This window comes from Amphichorda felina, assembly GCF_050947745.1.
Source record: "Amphichorda felina strain 45539 chromosome Unknown scaffold_3, whole genome shotgun sequence".
Lineage (NCBI taxonomy): Eukaryota > Fungi > Ascomycota > Sordariomycetes > Hypocreales > Bionectriaceae > Amphichorda > Amphichorda felina.
The window spans coordinates 3014119-3038408 of record NW_028145047.1 but is presented as its reverse complement, the minus strand read 5'-3'; the positions used below and the strand labels follow the sequence as shown (position 1 = coordinate 3038408).

At 51.8% G+C, this 24290-nt stretch overlaps 6 protein-coding genes and 2 non-coding genes across 8 annotated transcripts; 4 read left to right on the top strand and 4 right to left on the bottom strand.

Moving 5' to 3' along the window:
• Positions 1-900: 900 nt before the first annotated feature.
• Positions 901-8982, bottom strand: ACO1O0_003628 (type I polyketide synthase; the record flags this gene model as incomplete). The annotated part of the gene is made up of 6 exons (XM_083193074.1): positions 901-4648; positions 4713-5307; positions 5416-7589; positions 7647-7918; positions 7981-8939; positions 8961-8982. The coding sequence occupies 6 exons, from the start codon at positions 8980-8982 to the stop codon at positions 901-903; spliced, it is 7770 nt and encodes a 2589-aa protein (XP_083052131.1).
• Positions 8983-10285: 1303 nt separating this feature from the next.
• Positions 10286-10834, bottom strand: ACO1O0_003627 (putative secondary metabolism biosynthetic enzyme; the record flags this gene model as incomplete). Its single annotated transcript, XM_083193073.1, has 1 exon — positions 10286-10834. The coding sequence occupies one exon, from the start codon at positions 10832-10834 to the stop codon at positions 10286-10288; it is 549 nt and encodes a 182-aa protein (XP_083052130.1).
• Positions 10835-11623: 789 nt separating this feature from the next.
• On the top strand, positions 11624-13055 carry ACO1O0_003626 (uncharacterized protein; the record flags this gene model as incomplete). The annotated part of the gene is made up of 2 exons (XM_083193072.1): positions 11624-11824; positions 11907-13055. 2 exons carry the CDS (start codon positions 11624-11626, stop codon positions 13053-13055), a joined length of 1350 nt encoding a protein of 449 aa, XP_083052129.1.
• Positions 13056-14143: 1088 nt separating this feature from the next.
• ACO1O0_003625 (uncharacterized protein) lies at positions 14144-15222 on the top strand (the record flags this gene model as incomplete). Its single annotated transcript, XM_083193071.1, has 3 exons — positions 14144-14169; positions 14234-14940; positions 15011-15222. 3 exons carry the CDS (start codon positions 14144-14146, stop codon positions 15220-15222), a joined length of 945 nt encoding a protein of 314 aa, XP_083052128.1.
• Positions 15223-15417: 195 nt separating this feature from the next.
• ACO1O0_003624 (uncharacterized protein) lies at positions 15418-16191 on the bottom strand (the record flags this gene model as incomplete). The annotated part of the gene is made up of 1 exon (XM_083193070.1): positions 15418-16191. One exon carries the CDS (start codon positions 16189-16191, stop codon positions 15418-15420), a length of 774 nt encoding a protein of 257 aa, XP_083052127.1.
• A 354-nt stretch (positions 16192-16545) lies between these two features.
• Positions 16546-17524, bottom strand: ACO1O0_003623 (uncharacterized protein; the record flags this gene model as incomplete). Its single annotated transcript, XM_083193069.1, has 2 exons — positions 16546-17414; positions 17482-17524. 2 exons carry the CDS (start codon positions 17522-17524, stop codon positions 16546-16548), a joined length of 912 nt encoding a protein of 303 aa, XP_083052126.1.
• A 5796-nt stretch (positions 17525-23320) lies between these two features.
• ACO1O0_003622 lies at positions 23321-23428 on the top strand. Its single transcript has one exon. It is a non-coding gene; the product is annotated as a tRNA-Trp (tRNA).
• Positions 23429-24054: 626 nt separating this feature from the next.
• On the top strand, positions 24055-24150 carry ACO1O0_003621. The gene has a single exon. It is a non-coding gene; the product is annotated as a tRNA-Val (tRNA).
• Positions 24151-24290: the final 140 nt, after the last annotated feature.

Here is a 24290-nt window from a genome sequence, read left to right as displayed (position 1 = left end):
CGCGTTACATACAACAAGGCATAGAAGGCGGACCTCTGCGGTCTATATACATATATTCGGATGCTTATTGCGGGTTGAGGGCGTACTAACACCCCAAGGCTAGAAAGCCAGGCCCGGATTTGGTGCCGGCGAAGACGGCGGTGTTGATTCTAGCGGCTTCAATGTTCTGTCAGAGGCGACACTCTGTGTAAAACCGGGCTTTTAATTCGCACGGCGGCTTTTTGCGATGGTGCGGCGCCTTTCCTGCGTCGGTACGGCGTGTTCCTGGGATGAGTGGCGGAACCATCCGGCGTTCCTCCGGCCTAGACTCAGAAGCTGCCGTAGGGGTTTGGTTTGGGAGTTTGCCTTGGCGGTTTACCGTGGGGATTCCATGGACACGCATGTGGAAGAGGGGATGTGTAAATGATATAATGGACAGAGGTATACACAGCAGTTCTAGCCAAGGCTGAGGGAATGGAAGAATGAAATCTCGCATAGGACTCTTTCAACCTAGTATAAATTACAGTAGTAGGCAGAGATTCAAATAACAGGCAGCGGCATTAAAAAGCAGCAGCTATTTTGTTTTATCATAGCGGCCTTCGTTCTGAGACAATAGTACGTATAGGCAGACATTTTAATGAGTGCTCACAGCCAGAGTCAGAGGCAGCGCACGCACAGAGTCAGAGGAAGAGATAGCACCAAGGGGCTAAAAGGGCCAGCGCCTTTGCCAGCAGATATCGCCATTGCTTTAATAAGCCGGAGCAGTCGCAGACATTGTGTATTCACTTACACGCTATAATTGTATGGGCGGTACATTAGAGGAAAAGAAGTGGCAGAATTGTAGATCTTAATATGCGGATTGTGATTTCCCTAATGTGCGAATAGTAATACTCCTTATAACAACTGCATAACATCCGATACTCATGCTGTAACTTCCCCGTTCAAGTTCTCACCAGGTAGGCCATCCACATGTCCATTGGCCTTGCTGACAGGAGTCTCATATCCATCAACTTTGCCGTCTGTTTGGTCCTCAGAACCAGAACTGATAGAGGCCTTTTGATCTGCGACTTGGTCTTGCACCTGGGCATCAGCGCCTGTATCAGCAGTCCCATTGCTCTGGGGAGCTCCATCTAGCCCGCCCAGCATGTCACTTGGCAGTTTCTCAAGCACAGACTCGACCAGGTCAGCCATGGAAGCACCTCCGAGAATTCTCATGACTGGCAGATCAACACTGAGCTCGTTCTGGAACCACGACCTCACGTAGACGGCAACGAGGCTGTCAATGCCCATGTCGACGAGTGGCGTGTTGTCGTGGCTGCTGTCCGAGTCCGGTAGGAACTTCATTCCCTGCAGCTTGTTTCTCAGAACACCGAGTATCACGCCTCTGGCCTCCTTGATGGATTTAATAGACTCGAGAAGCTTCTTGACGGGAATTGCCCCAGAGTCGCCAACGCCGGAAGCGGCTCCCCGTCTCCCCGTCTCGCGGATCATCATCCCCATCTTGGGGTTGGTGTACCAGACGGCATCCTTGGCCTCCTCGCCCTGGATAAGGTTGATCCCCGCGATAAGCTGCGTGTCTTGACCAGAGTTGGGCCGCCCAGCCACCACAGCCTCTGCAAACAGCTGGTGAAGATCCGACTCGCTCATGGACTGGGTGCCAGAACGGAACTTGAGCCGGTCTTGGCCATCAGCCGTGAGCTGGCTCTCAATGTAGCCAACTCCAACCATGCGACCGATGTCGATGGTGGAGCCCGCAAGTCCTCGGTTGTGCCGGGCTTGGATGAGTGCCTTGAGGAAGCAGTTGCCGGCACCGTACGCCGCTTGGCCTGGATTGCCAGCATAGGCCACCAGTGAGCTGAATCCGATGAACCAATCCAATGGATCCTCTTCACTGGAGACGTATTCCGAAAATAGGCGGTCCAAGTTGATGGTGCCCTGTACCTTGGGCCTCAGGACAGCCTGCCAATCCTGGAAGGTCTGGGTTACAAAAGTGGCATCTCTCAAGACCATGGCACCATCGGCTACGCCGCCAATGGGTGGCATAGACGTTCTAATTTCATCGTAGACCTGTTTGACCGACTCATAGTCGGTTACATCGCTGTTTGGGTAAGACACGTTAGCGAGGGAAAAGGGGCATTGCGGAAACGATGGTTTCACCAACCTCTTAAAGTACATCACAGTCACTCCTTTCTTCCGGTGCCATTCCACCCATTCTTGGTCCACCTTGGGGTTTCGGCTGCTTATGGCCACATATCTAGCACCTTGGGCAGTGAGGAAGTCAGCCAAGGACCGCCCGAGCGAGCCAGACAGGCCCGCGAGCCAAAAGGTCCGGTCCGGCCGGAATAGATCCTTTCGCATGTATACGGGTTCGACCGATACAGGGACGTAGTCATCTACCTGCCAATACACGAGTGAATTTGGATTCGGTGCCGTAGTCGATAGCACCTCTGTGAGTGGGAGCACTTCAATAGGTGCACCGCCGGCGATGGGGATGGGTCCAAGCTGCGAGAACATTGTGGCGAATGAGGTAGCACTCTGAAGAAGCTCAACGAGCGACTGGGGCGCGGTTTCGGGAAGTGAGGAAGCCTCTCGTGCCGCCATCCTTGACAGCTGGATCTTGTCGCATACCTGGGAAAGGGATGAGGTGATTCTCGCCCCGAGACTCGATGAATTGGCCGAGGTATCGTTGGATGCGTCGATATACAGCGTTACATCGGATGGAAGCGCAGCGTCTATGACCCTCTTGGGACTATTTGGGTGCATATAGCTGGCAAACTCGCTATCCTGCCGTGTGGTGATGAGGACGGCCTGTCTCCCCATATCAGCCAGCCGCTTCGACAGCAGAGCCTCGGCGACGGGGTTGGCGTCGAAGATGAGGACGCTTCCCGTAGGCGGCAGGAGCTGCACCACGCGCTGGGCAAGGAGATCAGCTACGACGAAGGATATAAATCCTGCATCTTCTAACGCGTTGCCCTCAGGGAGCTGAACGGCCCAAGACCGGGGCACTGTCACCAGGGACGCCTGGCGGTCGGAAAAGCCGAGTGTTTTGGCCCCGGATTTGACATCTGTTCCCAAGCAGACAAAGAAAAAGCCGGCGGGTGTCTTTAATGAAGATAGGAATGAGCACGAGACGCGGATTGTAACAGTCGTGTCGGTACCGTTGTTAGAGTTTGACGATTGCGATTTCCACTCATGTTGTTCTCGCAACTTGTAGGACCCCTTGATGTGGACCAAGTCAAGCGGTGCCGTTGCCTTGGATATCTCCACGAGACGAGTGATGGATCTCTTTGCAGAGTTGTAGCGCGCATTCCGCTCCTGATCACATCTCAGCCGTGGAACGTAGAGTCGGTTGTCCTTGAGGAACAGCTCCGGCTCTGTGTTCCATAGCACCCGGTCCTGATGTCCTCCATGGGCTACTACCTCGGCTGTGTCTCGAAGCCGAAGCATGCACTCCACAAGGAGGCCTGAGTCCAGGTTACCAATGTCCGAACCGACGTCTAGCGTCTGTAGCTTAGTGTCCGGTAGTTCGTAATAGAGGGTTCGCAGGAAGCCCAGTGTTACCCCTGCGTATGGGTTGCTTTCCTGGCTCCCTTGAAACAACCACAGCACGCTGTGAGCCTTTTCAAGCACCCGTTTCAGGTTCTCAAAGGAGACTTCGTCTATATCGTCCCAGAGATTGGTGTCGCATTGCGTGAGCATCAACACGTGTTGTCCCTCAGGAAGCTCGGTTTGAGGATCGAGGCTACCAAGGCAATCGAGATATGCCACCTCAGCAAAATAAGGCTTAAGGATAGTCAACGCCTCACTTCGGAGATCCAGTGGTTTCCCACTCCTTCCACCTATCATCAGCAGACGGCCTCTCCTGTCTGCTGCGGGACGTCTATGGCCGAGCGGCCTTATCAAGGGGCCCACATTGTCGTCGACCACCCGCGCAGCCATGGCCACCCAAGCATCTTCTCTGTCAATCTGCTCTGAAATAGTGTCGACGGCAAATCCTGTGTCTTCCAAAATGCCCTCCCATTGAGCCGGAGTGAGCAGAGGACCTCCCTTCCGTCCGTCATCCTCGCCCACCCACCATCCTGGCAGACACCCGACCACGAGGGTGAAACGCATCGCATCGCTTTGAGCGAGCTCCATGTTTATCAGGTAGCCTCCCGGCTTCAGGAGACTGCGAGCGTTCCGGAGGGTCTTCTTTAACGGAGAAGTGGCATGCAGTACGTTGGTAGCGACAACGACGTCATAGCTGTTTGCCTCGAAGCCCTGCGCAGCTGGGTCTTTGGTGATGTCGAGCGTCTTGAAGGCCATCTTGTGGGCGTGACCCTGGAATCTCTCACCAGCCCTCTCGAAGAAGCCACTGCTGATGTCCGTATACATATACGAACTGTACGACTCGCCGATTCGGTCTAGGATGGAGGCCGTTGCGCTGCCAGTCCCAGCACCGATTTCTAAGATTTTCATGCGCGGAAACTTGTGGGATAGCTGCGCCATCAGGCCTGTCCCGACGTGGTTGAGGATTGGGTATCCGATGGCTTCAGTGTAATACCGCTCCAGGATGTTGTTTCGCGTCATGTACTGCAGGATATTGTCCTCTCCCACTAGCACGTCGTGGCGCAGGAGATTCTCGCCAACCGTCTTAGCCAGGGTTAGATCAATGTCATTTTCGTCAGAGCTAGATGTCAAAGTCTAAAGTTAGATGATGCAATTTGAATTAGTCGAATTCTCGCACGACTGACCTGTCTAATATCTCCTGGATGGTTTCTTGGGAATCGTCAATCCAGGGCGACGCGAACCTATGGTCTCCATTCCTGACCTGCTGTAGAAGCCGTTCGGCTTCGTCTAGCAGGCACTGGCGATATTGTGGCAGCTTGGCACGAATCTCAATAGGGGTGGTTAGAACGAGCTGTCGAAGATAGTAAAAGGCCACACGCTCGGCGGCATAGCATGTAGACATCTCCTGGGGACCGAGACGCATGTCCCCCCGCGAGACGCGGGCATCGAGCTTGTCTAGGCACATGACAGATTCTTGAAAAAGAAACCTGTCATTTTCCGCCTTGGGGGGAGCCATAGGCGAGATTTTAATACCCTCCATTTCGATCAGTTTGGCGCCGAAGCCCGATGTGTATACCTCAACATCCCCTAGTGGTGTCAGGCCATGGATATCGGTGATGGTACCATCGATTGCCACCTCTTCCGTCATGCTCTGCCTTAGTAGCTCTGGTATGAGGGTGATGCGCTGGATATGGGTTGGCGCCACGAGCTCAGATAGGGATCCGTCCCCAGGGGCAGCAAAGGCGACGTTGAGCGTTTGCAGACCGCAGTCCAGCATTGCTGGATGGAAAAGGAGCTTTGTATCAGTCTCCAAAAATGGGGGATTTTGTACCGTCGATGTTCCATATCCAGCTCTGCGGGAGAGACTTGTCAAACTCCTGAACGCACCGTCAAAACCCAAACCCACCTCCTCCTTCATCACCTGATAGAACCGGTTCACGTCCACTGGTATCATGCTGGGGACGAGAGGCCGGCGCCCAGAAAGTTTAGATGTGTATTCGGGACCGATTGATACACGGAGACTTCCGCGGCAGTTCAACGCCATCTGGGTCGAATCTTTGCTCGCGACAGAGAAGATGGTGAAGTCAGCAGTCAGGACATCCGTCGAGGCATCTCGGACGGCTGGAGATATCTTGGTCAGAGAGAATACCATCTCTGTCCCCTGATCATGGTTCAAGGCTATTGCCTTGCGGATCTCGACATCTAAAATGTCAATGGATGCTACTTGGAGACCCTGGGTAACAATCAAGGCTGCCTCTGCAGCCATGCAGATGTATCCAGTAGCCGGGAACACGACCTGGCCCTGAAGTGTGTGTCCAGAGAGCCATTTTATATCCTTCTCGCTGAGTGACTGTCTCCAGCGCAGCTCGTCGGCTAGGCCGTCAGGTTCACGTAGCCCTAGGAGATCGTGAAAGCCCTCGTCCTGCTGGGTGTAGGCCTTGCTCTTCCTAGACTCAGCCCAGTATTCCACTTCATGGGTCCACGGGTATGTTGGTAGGCCCTGAGTTCCCTTGAGGCTCACATCCGGCCGGCATATTTGCTGGAACCTGCCAAGGTCAACAAATGCAGGGCCGAAGCGAGCCCAAGTGTTGCCTAGTGTGTCGGCAAATGCTCCAACATCGTCAGAATCACGTCTTAGTGTACCCGAATATGCAACTTCCTGGTTTGAGACTGCCAAGATGGACTCTGTGGCGGGACCCTGGAGAGCAGGATGCGGTCCAACCTCTATGCTGAAGTTGAAGGCCTCTGTAGCTGACTCCAGGCATACCTTGATAGCTGGGTAGAATAGAACAGGATGGGTCATATTATCAACCCAGTATTGGCCACCGAGACCTTTGGTATCGGAAGTGACTTTGGAGCCAACCACACTGGAGAACCACTCCGGTGCATCATCTCCGGGTTGCAAAGGCTGAATATCAAGGTCGCTGAGTGCTTTCAGGTACGGCGAAGCACACGGCTGCATGTGACGCGAGTGATATGCTGTATCCACTCGCAGCACCCTAGCAAATACTTTTTCATCTTCGAAGACGTCCTTGGCCAAATTCACAGCGTCCACATCGCCCGAGAGTGTCACGCTAGTTGGGGAATTGTGGGCGGCAACGCTGAGTCTCCCAGCCAAGTCTTCAACCTGGCACAGCTCACTTGCGTCTTCGAACGTGGTACCAACAGCGATCATGGCACCCTTATCGCCTGCTGGACCAGCGGCCAATTTGGCATAGTAGCCTCTGTAGTAGGCGATGTGGATGGCGTCGGAAGCGCTGAGGAAGCCTGCGGCATATGCGGCAGCAATCTCGCCGGAGGAATGGCCCACAACGGTCCGGAATTTCACACCAGCAGTTCGAAGAAGGTCAACCAGAACTATTTGCACTGCAGTGCAGAGAGGCTGGGAGATTGCGGCCTGGCTCACGTCATGTGGGCTTCCGGGGAGGAGCACGTCGCCAAGTGTCCACTTGGGACGGTGGTGCGAGGGAAGAGTTGCGAGAGAGGCATCAAGGCCACTAAGGATCTCAGCTGCCATGGGGATAGAAGAAATAAGCTTTGATCCCATGGCTGGCCATTGGGCCCCTTGGCCCGTGAATATTCCAAGTACCGACGGCGGTGCTGGCATGGCCATCACGGAATGGGAAGTGGAACCGTCCGTGACATCCGTCTCAAGCTTCTCCTCTAACTGTTGACGGAGATGTTCGGATGTTGAGGCGTATATCGCCGCCCTAAGGGGAAGCGCTGATCTCCGACTGCTTAATGTGTACGCCAGACTGGGCAAGTGGACGTCGGGATTCTGTTTCAAGAATTCCTTGATTGACCCTAGGAGGGAAACTAGTGACTTGACCGACACTGCTGAGAAGGTGAATGGAATTAGTGTCTGAGCGGCTGGGTTGTTGGAAAGACCATTTGCTGCATGTTCCACGCCGTTTGCCACGGATCCTTTGATGAGAGTCCCATTTGAGTGGACGCCATTAGCATCGTGTCCATTGTTAACTGTAGAGCCATTCGTAGTAGGCGCATCATAGCTCTCGATGATGCAGTGGGCATTTGCACCGCCAAAGCCAAAGCTATTGATACTAGAAACCAAATCAGTTACCAACCATGAATAGATAGATGGCATAGAGATTATTTACCTGCATCTTCGCGGCTGCCCCTTGGGTACCTCGGGCCACGGCTCGGATTCTGTTGGGATGCGTAGATACTTGGTGAAGGGTTCAAGAGCAGGGTTCAGCCGGTTGAAGTGGAGATTTGGGGGAATAATTGAGTGCTGGAGGGCCAAGGAAGCTTTCAGAATGCCAGCTATTCCAGCACAGCCCTCAGTGTGTCCGATTATGGTCTTGATGGAACCGACCACCAGCTCTCCTTCAGCAGTGTCATGATTGGGGAAGAAGGCTCTATCAAGGGCCTTTTGTGATACAAGGAAAAAAAGTCAGCATTAACGAGATTGAACGGGGATTGACTACTGACCTCTGACTCTCTTGGGTCACCTATAGGCGTTCCTGTGCCATGCGCTTCAAAGAACTGGCAGCGGTCGGACTTGGCCGTTGAATCTAAGCCAGCCCTCCTGTACGTTTCCTTAATCAAGGCGGCCTGGGATTCAGCGCTCGGCATGGTTAACCCCTTGGTCCTTCCGTCGTGGTTCAATCCAATTTCACGGATGACACATGTAATGTTGTCTCCGTCCCGGATGGCCGCGCTCAACGTCTTCATCACAAGGCATCCAACCCCCTCTCCTCTGGCGTAACCGTCGGCCGATTCATCCCACATGTGGCAGTGGCCTGTGGGGGACACCATACCAACATTGCTCAGCTGGACATACATGAAAGGGGATAGTAGGAGGTTTGTCCCGCAGGCTATGGCAACGTTGCTGGTTCCATTTCGAAGAGCGTGAACTGCCTGGCTCACACACACCATGCTCGAAGAACACGCCGTGTCGATGGTCATGGAGGGCCCGTGCCAGTCGAAGAAGTAAGAAACGCGACTTGAGGCATTGCTGGCGGCAATTCCCGTGGCGGCATATTTGGGAACCGACAAGAGGTCCTGCGCTTGGACTACAAAGAAGTCCTGACACATCATGCCGACGTAGCATGCCGTGTCTGAGCCCGTGAGGTCGCCGATGGCCATTCCGGCTGCCTCAAGACCTTCGTAGACCACCTCTAGCAACATGCGCTGCTGCGGATCAATAGCCTCAGCTTCCCCTGGAGGAATGGCAAAGAATTTGGCGTCGAACTGGCGGACATTTTCAGATAACAGGTATGCTTTCTCCGTGTTGGTTGTGCCGTTGTGTCCAGCATCTGGGTGATAGAACCGCTCATGATTGAATCGTCCACCCGAGCCAATCTCTTGTGAAATATCTTGTGGGGTTTTCAAAAGATCCCATAGCTTCGATGGCGAGCTGGCACCTCCGGGGAAGCGACAGCCTGACCCTATAATGGCTATGGGCTCACTTGGGTGCTGTAGTGTTGACATGGTGCGACTAGTGTGTCATGACAGCCTGTGTCTGTCTCTCCCACTAGCATCCAGATTACGTTCAAAAATTCAATGATATTACCTGGAGCTTTGTTCCAGCTGGCCAGTTTTTGACCAACGTGGGACAAGTGAGTGACTACGGCGACCTTCAACTACTAAGACTTCTATCCCTGCCAGACTAGGGCAGTGAACCAGGAACCGTCTCCAACTTGATCAAGAAGCGTTTCAGCCCGATCCCTTACCGGCGGACGGGAATTCCCATAGCCATTCACCGAATTAAATGCCACCGGGTATGCTCCACCGGCGGGTTGTAACAACTCTCCGGCATCCGGCCAATATGTGGAAAACGGCAGGCCCAAAAGCCGCCGGTACAGTGCAGAAGTCTAAGGAACGACGCTTGGAATGTAGGTAGGTACTCCGTACCAAATGCACAGTTTGTCTGAACTTGGCGCAACTCTAACACAATAGCTTGCTGAGTGGATAACCAGGTCATTCTCCATATTGTGGGTGAGTGTGACAACTCGGCAAGGAGATTCAAAATAGCAGATTGCGAGAGTTACTAATTACGAGGCCAACACTAGGAATTATTATATATATATTATTCAGGCGAAAGGGGAAATCAATTTTCTAAATCCCCGAATGGTTAGCATAAGCTGTAACTATTAGAATAAGACGTACGTTTATTGGCCGTAATGCTGTAAGTGAAATCCTCTAAGCCAGACTGCATATCAACTTTTGTCCCGAAACTTGCTTCCTCTGTAGAAGATCAAGTCCCTCTACAACCCCCTCCAAGCCACCCTCGATGACTCTAATAGGATGTGTCACCAGCCTGTGCTCATCCAACAGCTGTTGAGCGGTGATGAACCAATTCACGCCAAATCTTCTAAGCGCTTCGTCTTCTTTTCGTGTAAAAGGCTCCGGCCAACTTATCGCCTCACCCAACACACTAGGGCCCAGCACCCAGTCTGGAACAACAGTACGTGGCCTGGTGTGCAGGAACTCGGCGTATGGCTCCAGCGCGCTGTATCTTCCGCCTGTCCTGCTGAGGCATTTGTAGCAGAATTCCATCGTGTCTGGCTCCGAGACACAGTCCAGAACATACTTGAGTGAATTTCTAGTGTTCTTCCGTATACTTTCTATACATGAAGGGTCCTTGTAGTCGTAAACTGCTGTTGCCCCGTAGGATTTGACCAAATCAAAGTTATGTGGCGAACACACTGTGATTGGGTTCAACCCCGACCTTGAACGACATGATCAGAATCGCAATTATTTCAGGATGAATGCCCGGGGGTTTTAATCGGACTCACATCTTGAGCAGCTGCAGGGCAACCGTGCCTGTGGTTGTGCTGCCTCCATAGACAAACACATCCACCGGTTTCTCAGCTGGATGCTTAGGCGACCCCGGAACATTCAGCGACTTGAACAAAGCGAGACCGATGGTCGAAAGGGAACACCCCAGGGAGGCCGCCTGTTCGAAAGACCAATCATCTGGTATCTTCAGCAGCCCTGCAGAATGTATCGCAACGAACTCTGCAAAGGCTCCGAGGGTTGGTTTAGGTGTCTGATAGCCCGTCGCGGCACCGAACACACGGTCTCCCACTTTAATTGTGGCTGGCGTTGACGCTTTGGAGCCGATACTGACCACCTCGCCAGAGAAGTCTATCCCCGCAATGGCCCCTGGAGCTGCCAAAGGCCCCTTCATTTTCGTGTCGATGGGGTTCAAGCCAATGGCTCTGGTCCTGACTAGGACCATGTGGTCCTCGATCTGAGCAACGTCGACATTGGTGGATACACTCAGGCTGCCGTCCTCGAGCCCGACAACGGCCCTCTGTTTCAGTGGCACCTCAATCATGGCCTATTACTTGTTCTAGCAGTATAACACAAGAAAGGATGGGCAGACAAGCGGGCAGTTAGACGATCCGTTTCTAGGCACAAGGGAATTGACACCAAATTTACATGTAGTGTTCGAGCTAACAACATGGACTTGAAGGATCCTTGCCCCGGGCAGCCGTTCGTACACATACAGTATACCCTATGCACCTCACACGAGTGAAAAGTAGCCGACCCCGACCGGGGATGCACAAATAGAAAGTTCCCGACCCAACAGGTGAGCGTTCTTTACACATTAACATGCACCGGACCGGCACATTTCACCATAGCAGAACTGATTGCACTGATGTCCAGCATCGCTTCCGTCTCGTGGTTGTGAACGTTATCGAACTTGCTTCTTGTTGATGAATTTTTTTTTCGTAAACCATTTGAACCAAATCAGCGAAACTAGACATTTTGCACCATACTTGGCATAAAGATGCCTCTTTTTCTCGAGGTCTGGCTACCGCTCACGGGAAGCACCTTGGGTGCGATCCTGTACCGCTCCGTCACGGACATCAGCCGTATGGGGCCCATCTTAACTCTCTTGGCTGTCGAGTTTGGGGTGTTGATGATATGGGCAACCTACTGGATGGCTCTCTATCCCAAATATTTCACGCCGTTTCGTCATTTGGCAACGCCTTCTGTGTGTACCCATACCACAAGCCTGCTACTGAGCCTGAGCTAACTGAATGCTCAGGGGAGGAGATGGCTCTATGGCAACCGAAAGGAGTTTTCGCCCAACTACACCTGGCATGGCATCGATACAGTCATGGAATCCCTGCCTAACAATGGCCTGATTCGGTTCTATGAGGCCTTGAGCAGGGAAGTCATATTGGTCACAAGTGTAGATGCGATCAAGGAAATGACGAGTATCAAACCCTACGACTTTGGTCACCCCAAACAAGTCAAGTATATGATGGGTAGGGTCACGAGCAGTAACTTTAATTTTCTGACCGAACATGGGCACAAGGTGAGGGCAATGTCTCTTCTTGAAAAAAAAAAATTTGACTGGGGCGTTCTGGGCTGACCAGCGCACTGCTTCGATGTAAAAGCTCTTTCGCAAGCATCTCCGCCCCGCCTTCACACTCGGGCACACAAAGAAGCTTATGCCCGCAATGTGGGATAAGTTCCAGCACATGGTTCGGCTCATGGAGGGCGAGCTGCGACGTGACCCGGAGACTGTGATTGACACGCGTGAGTACATACGCCGTGTCATGTGGGACATTTCCGGCGAGGTCATGATCGGATACGACTTCAAAACACTTGGACACCGCGACGGCGGCATGGGAGACCGATTCGCCAAGGTTCTCGCCGAATTCAGTGGCCCCGCATGGGTTAGGATGGTGATGCATTACATCGACGTTCGCCCGTTGCTGACACTGATGTCGCCTTTGTTCATGAAGACGGGGCTGGGAAAGTCGCTAAATCACATCCGTGGGACTCTCAGGCAGGTCATCACAGAGCAAGAGGTCAAGTTCCAAAAGTCCGACTCCAAAGAACCCCCCGGCCTGGACATCACAAGCGTCTCTGTAGCGACGGGCATATTTCCCACGGGCGAACTTGTGGACAATGGAATGCTCTTTATGACGGCGGGCCCGAATTCGTCTGGAACGGCCATGGAGTGGGCTATATACGAACTAAGCAAGCGGCCAGACATCCAGGAGCGTCTAAGGGAGGAGATCAACCGATGCTTCCAGTCCGTGTCTGCTTTCACAGAGGAAGATGGCGATATTAGCGCTCGGCTCCAGTCTCTGCTGTATCTGAGCGCCGTGGTTAATGAGGTGATTCGGTGCTACCCCTTCATACCACTGAGCGCAAGAGCTGCCGAGAAAGACACGACGCTCCTAGGCGAACGCATCCCCAAGGACACAATCTTCTTGCTTCCGGTTGATGTTCTAAACCACGACACCGAACTCTGGGGCCCGGATGGCGCCGAATTCAACCCCGATCGGTGGCTAGGGGACCAGGCGGCTACAGGTGGTGCCACCAGCAACTATGCCATGCTGTCATTCGGATCTGGGCCCAACACTTGCATCGGCCAAAACATGGCTCGGGCAATGCTAGCCTGTTTCCTCGCAGCCTTTGTACAACGGTTCAATGTCAGGTTGGCCAATGCCGAAACCGCTGCGAAACTTCGGCCTGCTCTATTCAAGAGGTCAGAAGAGGGAATGATGGCCAAACTTGAGATAGTAGAGGCGTAGCCCTCAACGAGGTTTAAATCTCAGTGATTTGCAGAGGGGCTAACTCCCATTTCCTTTTTATTCTCTATTTTCAGAGCACACATAGCTATCTTCTATTATGTGATGATGATTTTAATGACCGGGTTAGAAGACTTCGTGCTCGGGTAGATAGACTGATGACAACATGGCACTTCACTGAATCGGCCGACTGGTGATCCCATATATGAATTATAATACTCTCTATTACTTATTTTTCATTCCAAACGATTTTCCCCTCGTTCATCTCGACTTTACGCATTAAGGGATTTGACTGGCCGGCTGTACCCGGAACATTTTATCTGATAACAGGGTGACATGGTCACTGGTAGCAACCAGATCAGATCGCCACGAAGCGTTCAAAGGACCAGCTCACTTCCCGGCGATCTTTCACTTCCTCCCTTTTCCTTCAGCCCATATCTCAACGCCGCTAGAGGAATGGGACATGGAGAAGTATGTGGCAGATTTCTTTCAGGACCCTTTTTTTTGTGGTGAACCCAGATGCAGATTCCACCGCCCAGGAAGTCGCCGGTTCAACCACGAACAGGGGGGTTTGGCGAATCATTACGGCCAAATATCGCCGGTCAGTCTGCATCACTTGCCGGCTGCTTGACACTTCCTCCGGCGCTCATTTCGGCTAGCCGGCAACCCTGAGCACACGGCACAGCATATCCCCCTGCAAACGAGCTAGGTAGGCCGGTAGCCCAATCGCCAGGTCCTGCATCCGTGGTGGGATACACATCTCTTCGCCTTACTCTTCCATATTCCTCTGCTTCTGCTCTCTGCATGCCTTCCTAACGCTGCTTAGGCTCACATTGGCAATGGTAGGAGCTCGCGGGGCCGTCAAGTTCTCAACCCGCCTGCTGGCTGCCGCTCGGGCAATATGGCAGGGCGGTTCACCTTTTACTGCGCTCACAGCCATATGGCCAACAAATGACGAGGGGAAGTACGTCATTGAGGCCGAGGGTATCCGCATCGCTTTTACAAATCACGGTGCAGCCGTGTCAAACCTATGGATAAATGATACCAACGGGAACGAGGTCGATGTCGTCTTGGGCCTTGATCATGCCGACATGTATCCCCAGACCAGCCTCAATCCGTATTTGAACGGCATCATAGGCAGGTCATAAGCTAGCCGACCGCCAAGAATTACCAGCTGACAGAATGGTCCTAGGGCGATATGCCGGCTTCTTGAGCGGCGCAGGCTATGAGGATGTCGACGGGGTTAGACACCAGGTGGGAGCCAACGCCCATGACGGAACAGCCACGTTTAACGGGGGGAAGCGAGGCTGGGGGAGAGTCGACTGGGAGGTTCCATATCACAGCGACAACAGCATTCTGTTTGTTCATTTCGACCACAAGAAGAACGGCTTCCCAGGGATATTTGTCGGGTGCATAACGCACACGGTCTATGCCAACGAGTGGCACATAGGCTACGGCGTCACACCGCTGCTTGCTGAGGGGGGCCCGCTTAACCTGGGCCAGCAGGTATTCTTCAATCTCGATGGGCTGAAAGGGGGCAATGGCACAAGCAACGTGGGAAACACGGTACTTGACCATAAACTGCATCTTCCCTTGTCGGGGATGCGATTTGGATTCGACGAACTTGGTATCCCCACAGGGGATCTACTGGGCAACAGGAAGGGCAAGGAACATGACTTCTGGTCGGGACCCAAGGCCATGGGGGATTCCTTAAACTCGAACACTCGGGATTCTTCATACGATGAGACGTTCATGCTCTCGCACAGACACTCTGACGACAAGAGAGAACACCCTGTCGCGATCCTTGCGTCGAATCGTACTGGAATCTCCATGGAGGTGTACACAGACCAAGACGCCCTTCATGTCCAAACTTGGGGCCAAAAGAATGGTGAGTTTCTTAATATTACACTCTATACCCCGAGCACCGACAGCATAAGCTCATTTATCTGATGTCACAGGCCCCCTCAAACTAAAGGACAGCCAAGGCGAAGGTGTCGTCCCGACCCATGGTGCCATATCTCTGGAACAGGGAGACTGGCCAGATGGTGTCAACCATCCTGAGTGGTTGCACAGAAAAACATTATGGGGCAATCTAGACATATACAACGGGTACGTGGCGTATAAGTTCAAGGTGGACCGTAAGGAGGAAGAGGAGCCACCTAGGACATAGACCAATTGGCCATACGAGCCTGATTGCGGCCTGAGAAAAAAGAGAAGTGGTTTAGTTAGGTCGATGTAATATCTGTTGTTATATTACCTGCAAAATTGGAACAATTGCCGTACCGTGACGCCAAGTATGAAGTAACAGCCTTCATTTTATGAAATAGATCTACCAAAGTATAAATCCATTCACGACATGATCCACTCACGTCTTACCCTCCTCTCGGCTCGACTGCCAAACAGCCAAAACCTCATCGGCTATTGCAGCTGCATCCTTGACCTTACTCGGAACCTCATGACGCAGATCAGGCAACTGTATTTTCCTCACGCGTCCATCATCAAAGTATTGCCCTAGTGTCTTGGCACCCTGGCCTCTCCATGGATCCAAGGCTCCTTGTACGTGTATCGACGGAATATCAATGACAGTCCGTGGGCTGGAACATGTGGCTGAGAACTTGGTGACGGCACAATCGACAATTCCCTCTCCCTCCTCATCAGTCAGCGACAAGGCAGGATATAGTGCGCAAATAATGACAGCAAACTTGATACCGGCCCCAAGTTCGGGATCCATGCACAGAGCTGTTGCCAATGCCGCACCCTGACTGAAAGCCATAATCCCTACAATCCCCGGCCCATGTGCGTTCTGTCTCTCAGTCTCTAGAGTCTCTCGAAGAAGTTCCCTCACTTGCCATCTTTCGTCTCTCAGATCGCCGGCGGGCACCCCAAAAGCCCCAGCCAGGTTCTTGTCCGAATGCCACCGGCGGAAGGAATGGGCGTCAGAAAACCCTGGGGGCACGCCGGGGCCGGGCTGCCGGACATGGAACGGCGCCTCGACATAGACAAAGCGGAAGACGCCTTTGAGAGCCTGAGTGATGTGCCGTAGTTGGTACCGGAGGACGGCGGCATTCGTGCCATAGGCGTGGAGACACAGAATGCCCGGTAGGGAACCATCATTTTCCCTATCCTCAGGGAGCTCCATTGGGTTTCTTTGGCTTCCACGGCTTCTTTGGATAAGAGTAAATGACCGGTAATTCAAAACAAAGCCGGTGGGTCCGCTGGATTGTGATGTACAGCTTCAAGAACACATAGGTAATTTTGCAAAGGCGAGTAGTGTCTAAAAAAGGACCCAGGTAACGTCGTAACCGGAGGGTTTATGTTGCAACGCCGCTGAAAGGCGCCGACGGGATACTTAGGCACATCCCGTATGTATTTACACCTCCAGGCGCATGAGCAAGGCATACCTATACATGCTCACACCATGTTCCTTTCAGATGGTAAAACTATAATGAATTTTCAACACACACGTCTTTAATTAGAAACTTATCAGTGCAAATCAGGGGCCCCTTGTCAGGAATGATAGCCTCTCTAGAAGGGATTTCTCTCTCTCCCCTATGAGATCCGCCACGGCATGGGAAGTCACTGCAATCGAAGAAGCGGGCATCTTGTCCGGTGAGCCACCCGTCTCCACTGCCACTGCCGAGTCGGGCGGAGACGATAATCGGCCAGCGAGCTCCTTGCACCCAGACGCGAGCTGCTGCACCAGCAGGGCGAGTTGGTGAATCATGCGTATCAGGAGATGCATCAAAACAGTAGCGTTCAGGGCGGGCTGCGAGGTGAGACTGAAACGCCCAATGCTGATGGCGGCAGGCGCCTCTGGTTGTTGCACGCCGCCCACCTGGTTGACGTCGGTGGCCAGCACGTCTACAACGCGGTCTAACATGTATAGCACATGTGAGTAGCACAGAAGTGCTTGCTGGACCGTGATGAAGTCTAGGCCATTAGTGGCATCAGCGTTTAGCCTTGTTATGGAAATCGTGGCATCGCTGTTGCCATTGCCCCGAGGGGATGGGGAGGTGGACAAGATACCTGGGTCCATGGGGAGGGAGTGTGAAGCCATCATACTCTGGAGGATTTCCAGGAAACTTTTGGTAACTTCAAGCCCATTTTCGACGTGGTCGATGGAGGGCTGCCGGTCTAATCCCGATAGAACCCGACGTAGCCGTCCTTGTAGGTCGAGTAGTTTGTCCGTTGCCTGCGTTGCCTGGTCCGTATCGAGCACACCGTCCGGGTCAGAATCTGGCAAGGGAAAAGGCTCCAGTGCTGGAATCTGTCCGGCGGCACCGTGGTGAATGGTTTCATTGACGGCTTCAATATGGCGGGAGAAGTCTATGGGGCCCCAGTCCATGTCGGCATGTTGGACAACTATTTACCCACATTGGTTACTTAGCTAATATGTTACCAGAAAATGGGGACTAGTGAGTTTACCGACCTTGGGGTGATACGAGAAGATTCATCTCATTCGACGAGGGCATATTGAGACCTGTGCTCGCGCTCCTCTCCGTGCCCGCCTCCGCCTCCGCCTCCACCTCCTCCCGTACCTGTGTATGATTGGCATTACCTGCCGACCCCCATGCATCCAATGGCCTTTGTGTGTGATCTTGCCTGCGATTTTTGTTTCTCTCTCTCGACTCGTTCTCGTAGCTGTGGTCCCAGTCAGGCCTGAGCTGTGACGCCACCGACGCCCTTCTCCTGGTCCTGGGTCGGCCGATACGTGACGAGTTTCGGTATACGCAGTCGATGTCCATTCTCTCGCATCGGTCACAGCGGCTTTCGGGTCCGCCCGTTCTGACACATCGGTTCTTGAGATCGTGGCACCGATCACAGGCTGCCCTGAGCTTGCCCTCCTGGGTAGGTTTGGGATAGTGCATGGCTTCGATGGTACGAGTATGGGGAGAATGATATGAAAGCGGCGAATCCGCACGTTGGACTGGGCTGGGAGGTTTTGATAGTTTGTTCAGGGCTATTATGGGCGTGGATTGGCCCCGGCTTGGTTTTCCTCAACATTCACGGAGCACAGTCGGTACAGATACAGGATCAAGAAGCACCGCCCTCACCCCTCAAGATGACGCACCAGACATGACCCACAATCTGCATCCTTCCAAAGTCTCTAACGGAGAGTACTTGCAGGCCTGGAATTATCGCACTCGAATAATCATCACAGATAAGCACTATTACCATGACAGAAGAGGAAGAACCCGGGCGGCGCATGCACGATCATCGATGCGGTCTGGGGAAGAAGATGAGGATTTGGTCACCACACGTCAACTGCGGGGGATCTTGCCGCCTGCCGGAAACGACTCATGCCAGCGGATATTGCAGTGTCCATATCCGTACATTTCCTGCATGCACCCTCTTGGGTGTCTACCGGGGGTTGCTAAGAGATCCTGGATCACCATTATATCTAAAAGAGAGCTGTTGCCGACTTATCCGGCGCCAGTATACGGATATGCAGTCTCTATCGCCCGTCAATCAAATCCTTTATACATGTTACCGCCCCCAACCCCAGGGGAATGACAAGTCAACGTCTGGTGCGGTGAGCACTAACCCCTACTGGGTAATCCTGTCACGGAATCCAGGACCTGGGGCAGCAGTGCTTACATTCAGATGCTGAGAAACAGGGTTCGCGGTGAAATATGTATGGGCGGTTGGATATTAGGGGCTGTATTAGTTAGTGGCCCTTTTTTAGAACTGTGCCGCCCACTAACAGGCGATCATCCGGATACAATCCAATGGTTGAAGATGTCTCCTCAACACGTTCCATTGCGATGATAGCGCTCTGATCGTTCAGGGGCACGAGTAGGTTAATTGCAGTGCATCTAACTATATGTGGTATACGGATACATAAAGAGCGGTACCCAGGGTAAAGTCACCGGTCGTCGGGTGACAGTACAAATCGCCGGCTGGGGCGCCAGACGGTGGCGTGGGCGCGAGGCACAGCACGCATTCGCATTCGGTCTTGACCAACAATAGCAACATTCACGTTAATCACATTGCATTCCGATCGTGCCGAGAGTTCTTGGCATTGTTGGCGTGATTGTCAAAGTTGCATTAGCCGACTCTCTCAGCACTGAGCTTGAGTCTTCTTTGCTCTTTGGCTCACGCTCTGGGCTGCCACCGACGGTTGAGTTATGAGACCCAGGCATACCCCGTATCTTGTATCCCTTTTCTCAGTTCCATCCTCCCATTCCACCAACTTATGGGTTAGCTCGAAATTACTTACCTAATACATTAATCATTCCGATTCATGTCAGGCCCCCGGTATGGCTCAAGAGGCTCCCAGCAGTGAAGCCCTGCATCCACCTGGCCATGCTACCACCACCTCCGACAGGCCTTCTCAGGCAGCAGAAGATTCAAATGCGGTAGAGGCCTCCTTGCCCACCGCAGCAGAGGGATCCGTGCAAACCCACGGTGAACTTAGCGGATATAGACTGTATGCTGTCGCTATCGGGGTTCTATTTGGGTCTCTTATGATGTCCATGGACATCTCCGTAATTGGAACAGTACGCCCTGGTTTGAAATTAATTTAGAAGCAGAATAGATGAGTGAACCAAGAACTAACTCATCCTCTTCCAGGCAATTCCCTCCATCATATCCGAGTTTGGGGGCCTGTCACTTCTTCCCTGGTATCCAGCTGCATATACCTTCGCGGTATGCGCTCTCACACCGCTAGCCGGAAAGATGGCGGTTGTATTTCCCCTCAAATGGGTCTACGTCTCATCGGCCGGAGTATTTCTAATTGGCAGCATTGTATGCGGTTGCGCTCCAAACAGCAGTGCCTTGTACGTTACTCGCTGTATAAGTCTATGATCCCTTTGATTGCCCTACACTATGAACTATGGTCCATCGACATGAACATAAACCACCATCTTCTTGATATACCTGGTTCTAGAGGCCCCTCTGGCATTCCTTACATGCAGATGCTGACAATATTAATCGTGAAAGCATCGCCGGTCGAGCAGTTGCAGGCATCGGCGCTGCTGGAGTCTCAAGCAACGGTATGACCATCCTCGTCACCATATCCGATTTCCAAAAGAAGACCCTATTTGTGGGCCTTGGAGCTGCCTGCTTCGGTATAGGTCTAGTCCTTGGCCCTGTCCTAGGTGGAGTGTAAGTAACCTCTTCGAATGATCACATCTCTAATTCCCCCTCCCACTTGCTGACTCTGCCGACATGATACATGATGGGCTAATTATTGGAATTTCAGATTTACGGAGAGGGTTACCTGGAGATGGTGTTTTTGGTAGGTTGCTACAAATCTTCTTTTCTCATGTCTTAATCTATCCTAGTTCTTCCTTCTCCGTTTTACTTCTTGTATATATATTACATCTCCCCTCACTCGAGAAAACATTTCTAATAACCAGCAGGATCAACATTCCCACCATTGCTATAACAGTTGCCGTAATACTCTTATTCTTCAAGTCTCCAAAGTCGAGACAGCAGAGCATAGCTTCCCGCATCCGAGGCCTGGACCTGATTGGATGCGGAATTTTCATCCCTGCCATATTCATGCTCCTATTTGCTTTACAAAGGGGAGGGCAGGAGAATCCTTGGAGGTCTGCAACCATCATTGGTCTCTTCGTTGGTTCCGGAATGACTATGATTATTTTCATCGGCTGGGAATGGTACAAAGGCGACGAAGCCATGATTCCAGGGACGGCAGTCACAAGACGAGCAATTGTCTTCACGTGCCTGTTTGCCTTCTGTCACATGGGATCTCTCAGCATCGCTCCCTACTACTTGCCCGAGTGGTTTCAAGTTGTGAAAGGCGTTGACCCCCTCAACAGCGGAGTTAGAATGCTGCCGACCGTCATTACTCAACTCTTGGCGACAATGGTGGCTAGTCGTCTAGGTAAGCCTACCACCAATTTCTCTACCCGGTCAGACATTGATCCAGATCTCTAGCTTTGAGGTTCAAATACTATAACTACTGGTTCATCCTGGCCCCAATCTTCATGTGTACCGCCAATGCTCTGTACACGCAGTTCACAGCATTTTCAACTCCCGCCAGTCATTGGATCGGATTTCAGATCATCCAGGGCATTGGCGCCGGCTTCGGTATGCAGATGTCGTCACTAGCCGTCCAGCTTGAGTTGATGGACAGCCCTCAGCTCTTGCCGGTGGGCATTGCACTAGTCACCTTCACTCAGTCCCTTGGATCCACCGTCCTTCAGGTCGTTGCCGGGACCATCTTTAATAATGGTCTGGCCTATCAATTGACAGTACACGCTGGGCTGACTGCCGAGAAATCGAGACTTTTGCTGGGAGGTGAGATCACGCGAGTCAGGGAAATCACTGACCAAAACTTTCCCTCACTCCGCAGACCTATACTGGAATCGTATAACTCGGCAATCACTAAAGTCTTTGTATGTCTTGTATTGCCTGATTCTGCATTTCATCCGCTAATGATTCCGTGGTGCATATGTAGTTCGTTCCAGTTGGGGCCACAGCGATGGCACTTTTTCTCGCATTTGGCATTAAATGGAATAAGATTCCAGACCAAAAGGAATCAAAGCCAGTGATGGAAACGCCAGGTGAAAACAACACAGGATTTGCAAAGAAATAAAATACAAGCATTGTTACAGGCTGAGAGTCGGTACAGAAGAACCGGCCTTGCCAGATCAATGACCAGAGCGAAATTGAACCCTGCAATGCCACGTCAACGCAAATCCTAATATCGCTCCTAAACTCTCCCATTACAATGTATATTTAAGCCAGGGCACGTAAGCTAGAGGTCATCCACTTCTTCACCTTTTCATATCTTCACTTATATTTGATAAATGTCACCAGCGACTTTGTTACGGTTATACCTATACAAGTAATTCTTTATGTCGGGCCCTTAGGCCCTTGAGAGATCAATACAGTCACTATACGCCCTCTAACTGTGATATCACAGTAATCTCGCTATTATCCTGCCTTGCAACACCTCTTCACTCTCCTTGTAACCCCAGTTGTTACAGGCCTATCTATTGCTAAATCTAAGGTTAATTTATCCAAGTATTATAACTAAGTCTTGGAGTTATAAATGGCGTAATTAAGTAATTATTATAGATACTATATTAAATTAAGATTAATTAAGCTAAAGTATCAACCCTAAACCCTAAATAGAGCCTTTGTTGTATAACCTGTCGCTCCTTATAACAGGGTCACACCTTCGTACCCGTCGTCGGGGTCGTGCTCCTTCGCCAGCAGACCCGCCGACGATGGAAGCCGGTTGCGCTCGCCAACATGCTCCCGCGTCTCTCTGACTTGAAGTAGCTTTGTTACGAACCCTGGAGGGAGTGGGCGAGGATTGAGATGCAAACCGAGAAACGCAAGTGCTTGCTTGACCCCTGCCAATTTACATAGTCGACACAGCCGCTGACCAACCAGAATACAGGCACGGAGACGCTGGTTGAATCTTTTCCCCGGACAAAATTGTGCAAACTGACGATATTCAAGAACTTCAACGAGCCATGCCCGGAAATATATCAATATCCCGCTGTCAGAGTGCCGAACCCGGCCGTGAGCCGGAAACTTCCCCGCGCCAGCCTGCACCTCACGACGCTATATAGGGAATGCGACCACGGGGGCTTGGGATGTCGTAGCCCACCAGCATCGCCATGGCAGGGTCGTCATACAAACCTCTTGGGTCGATCCATATGTGATTCGATGCCACGGCGATGCGATCCAGCAGCTGTTGTCTCGCTGCGGCAAATCCTCAGCGAACATACATTATCACGGGTTGGCTGTTTCTGATGATGACTTGGCAAGGAATGTTGGCTCTGAGACTATTGTGTGGCTAAGCTAATGTCGTGTCAGCTGCCTCTAACACCTTATGGTAAGTTTTGTGACCAATGTAAACCTATCATTACAATAACCTTCAACAGCCCTACGGATCTGTTGGGGGTAGGAGCGGTGCACTATGGTGGCAGGGATAAAAGGGCATATGCGCACTGTATCCGTAAACAACTCAGATTCTACATCATCCTTACCCGTATCAATCAACCGCTTCACAGGTCTTATAGACCGTAAGATTATGAGGGTTTCCAAAACCACCACGTCTTTTAAGATGGTCTACCTGTTTCTAAAATCTTCCTATTACCCTGAGTGCCTGCTATTTATCGGGTTCTTAGAGCCAATGCTAGTGTTTTTCTTGTGGCAATCTCCAAATAGTATTTTGAACCCAAGAGGGGGAAGTCCAGGGGGAATCAATCCTGCATTGGATCCTGTGACTCTCAGCATTCGTTGCAATACATAGAAACAAATTACGTGTCATTCATCATCCAATTGGGGGGCTGGCGCAACGGTAGCGCGTCAGATTCCAGTGGCTTGGCGGTTCTCCGCCAGACTAAACCGGAGATTCCTGAAGGTTACCGGTTCAAATCCGGTGTCCCTCATTTTTTTGTTACTTTTTTTTATAAATAAAAAGCGGATTCGAGCAGAGTTCTTTTCGCTCGATATTTTGCCGTTATAAATGAATTATGTATCCTCAGAGTTACCCCAGGGCTCTATATCCGTAATTTTGTAGTGATTATGCTTATTATATCCGTACTCCGTACAAAGATAGACTCCCGGAGCTCGAGGATAATATTCACACCGCTACAAGGAAGAAGACGTGGGTTACTTCAATTGCTGTGTAGTACTATTAGGTACGTACGAGCTTTATAAACGGAACACAGTCATACGCTGACGGTTGATCTAGCGGCCATCTCACCCACACGATCCTGCGCGTCATGCCAACCAATACGGATACCTATAAGTACTACGTACGTCAGAGAGTCTCCAATTATAGTTCGTAGCGGCACGGCTCATGACTCTGGATTGCAGCTGCCACTGGCGGACAAACTCGGGAGGATGATGACTGTGCTTTGAGCTGTCAGCGTATGTCTCAAGGATGCCGGATGCTCCGTGGCGGTCAAATAGCCATTCTTGGGCCATGAACTCCTTGGCCATGCGATGATCAGGCTTGGTGCACCATGGTCTTGAGGACATTACCGCCGTCGCTTCTCATCGACCAATCATTGGTTTCGTAGTCTAGTTGGTTATGGCATCTCGCTCACATACTGTGCAAACATGTTTGATTCCGAGAAGGTCCCCGGTTCGAGCCCGGGCGGAACCATTCTTTTGCCGGTCGGTACTGCGGATATGACTTGCATGTACGAAGCACATAGCAAATCAATTACCATGAATGGAAATATTACGGTATGCATGTGTGAGTATGAATGGAGAGTCAATTGCAGATGTTCATCCATTGTCTTG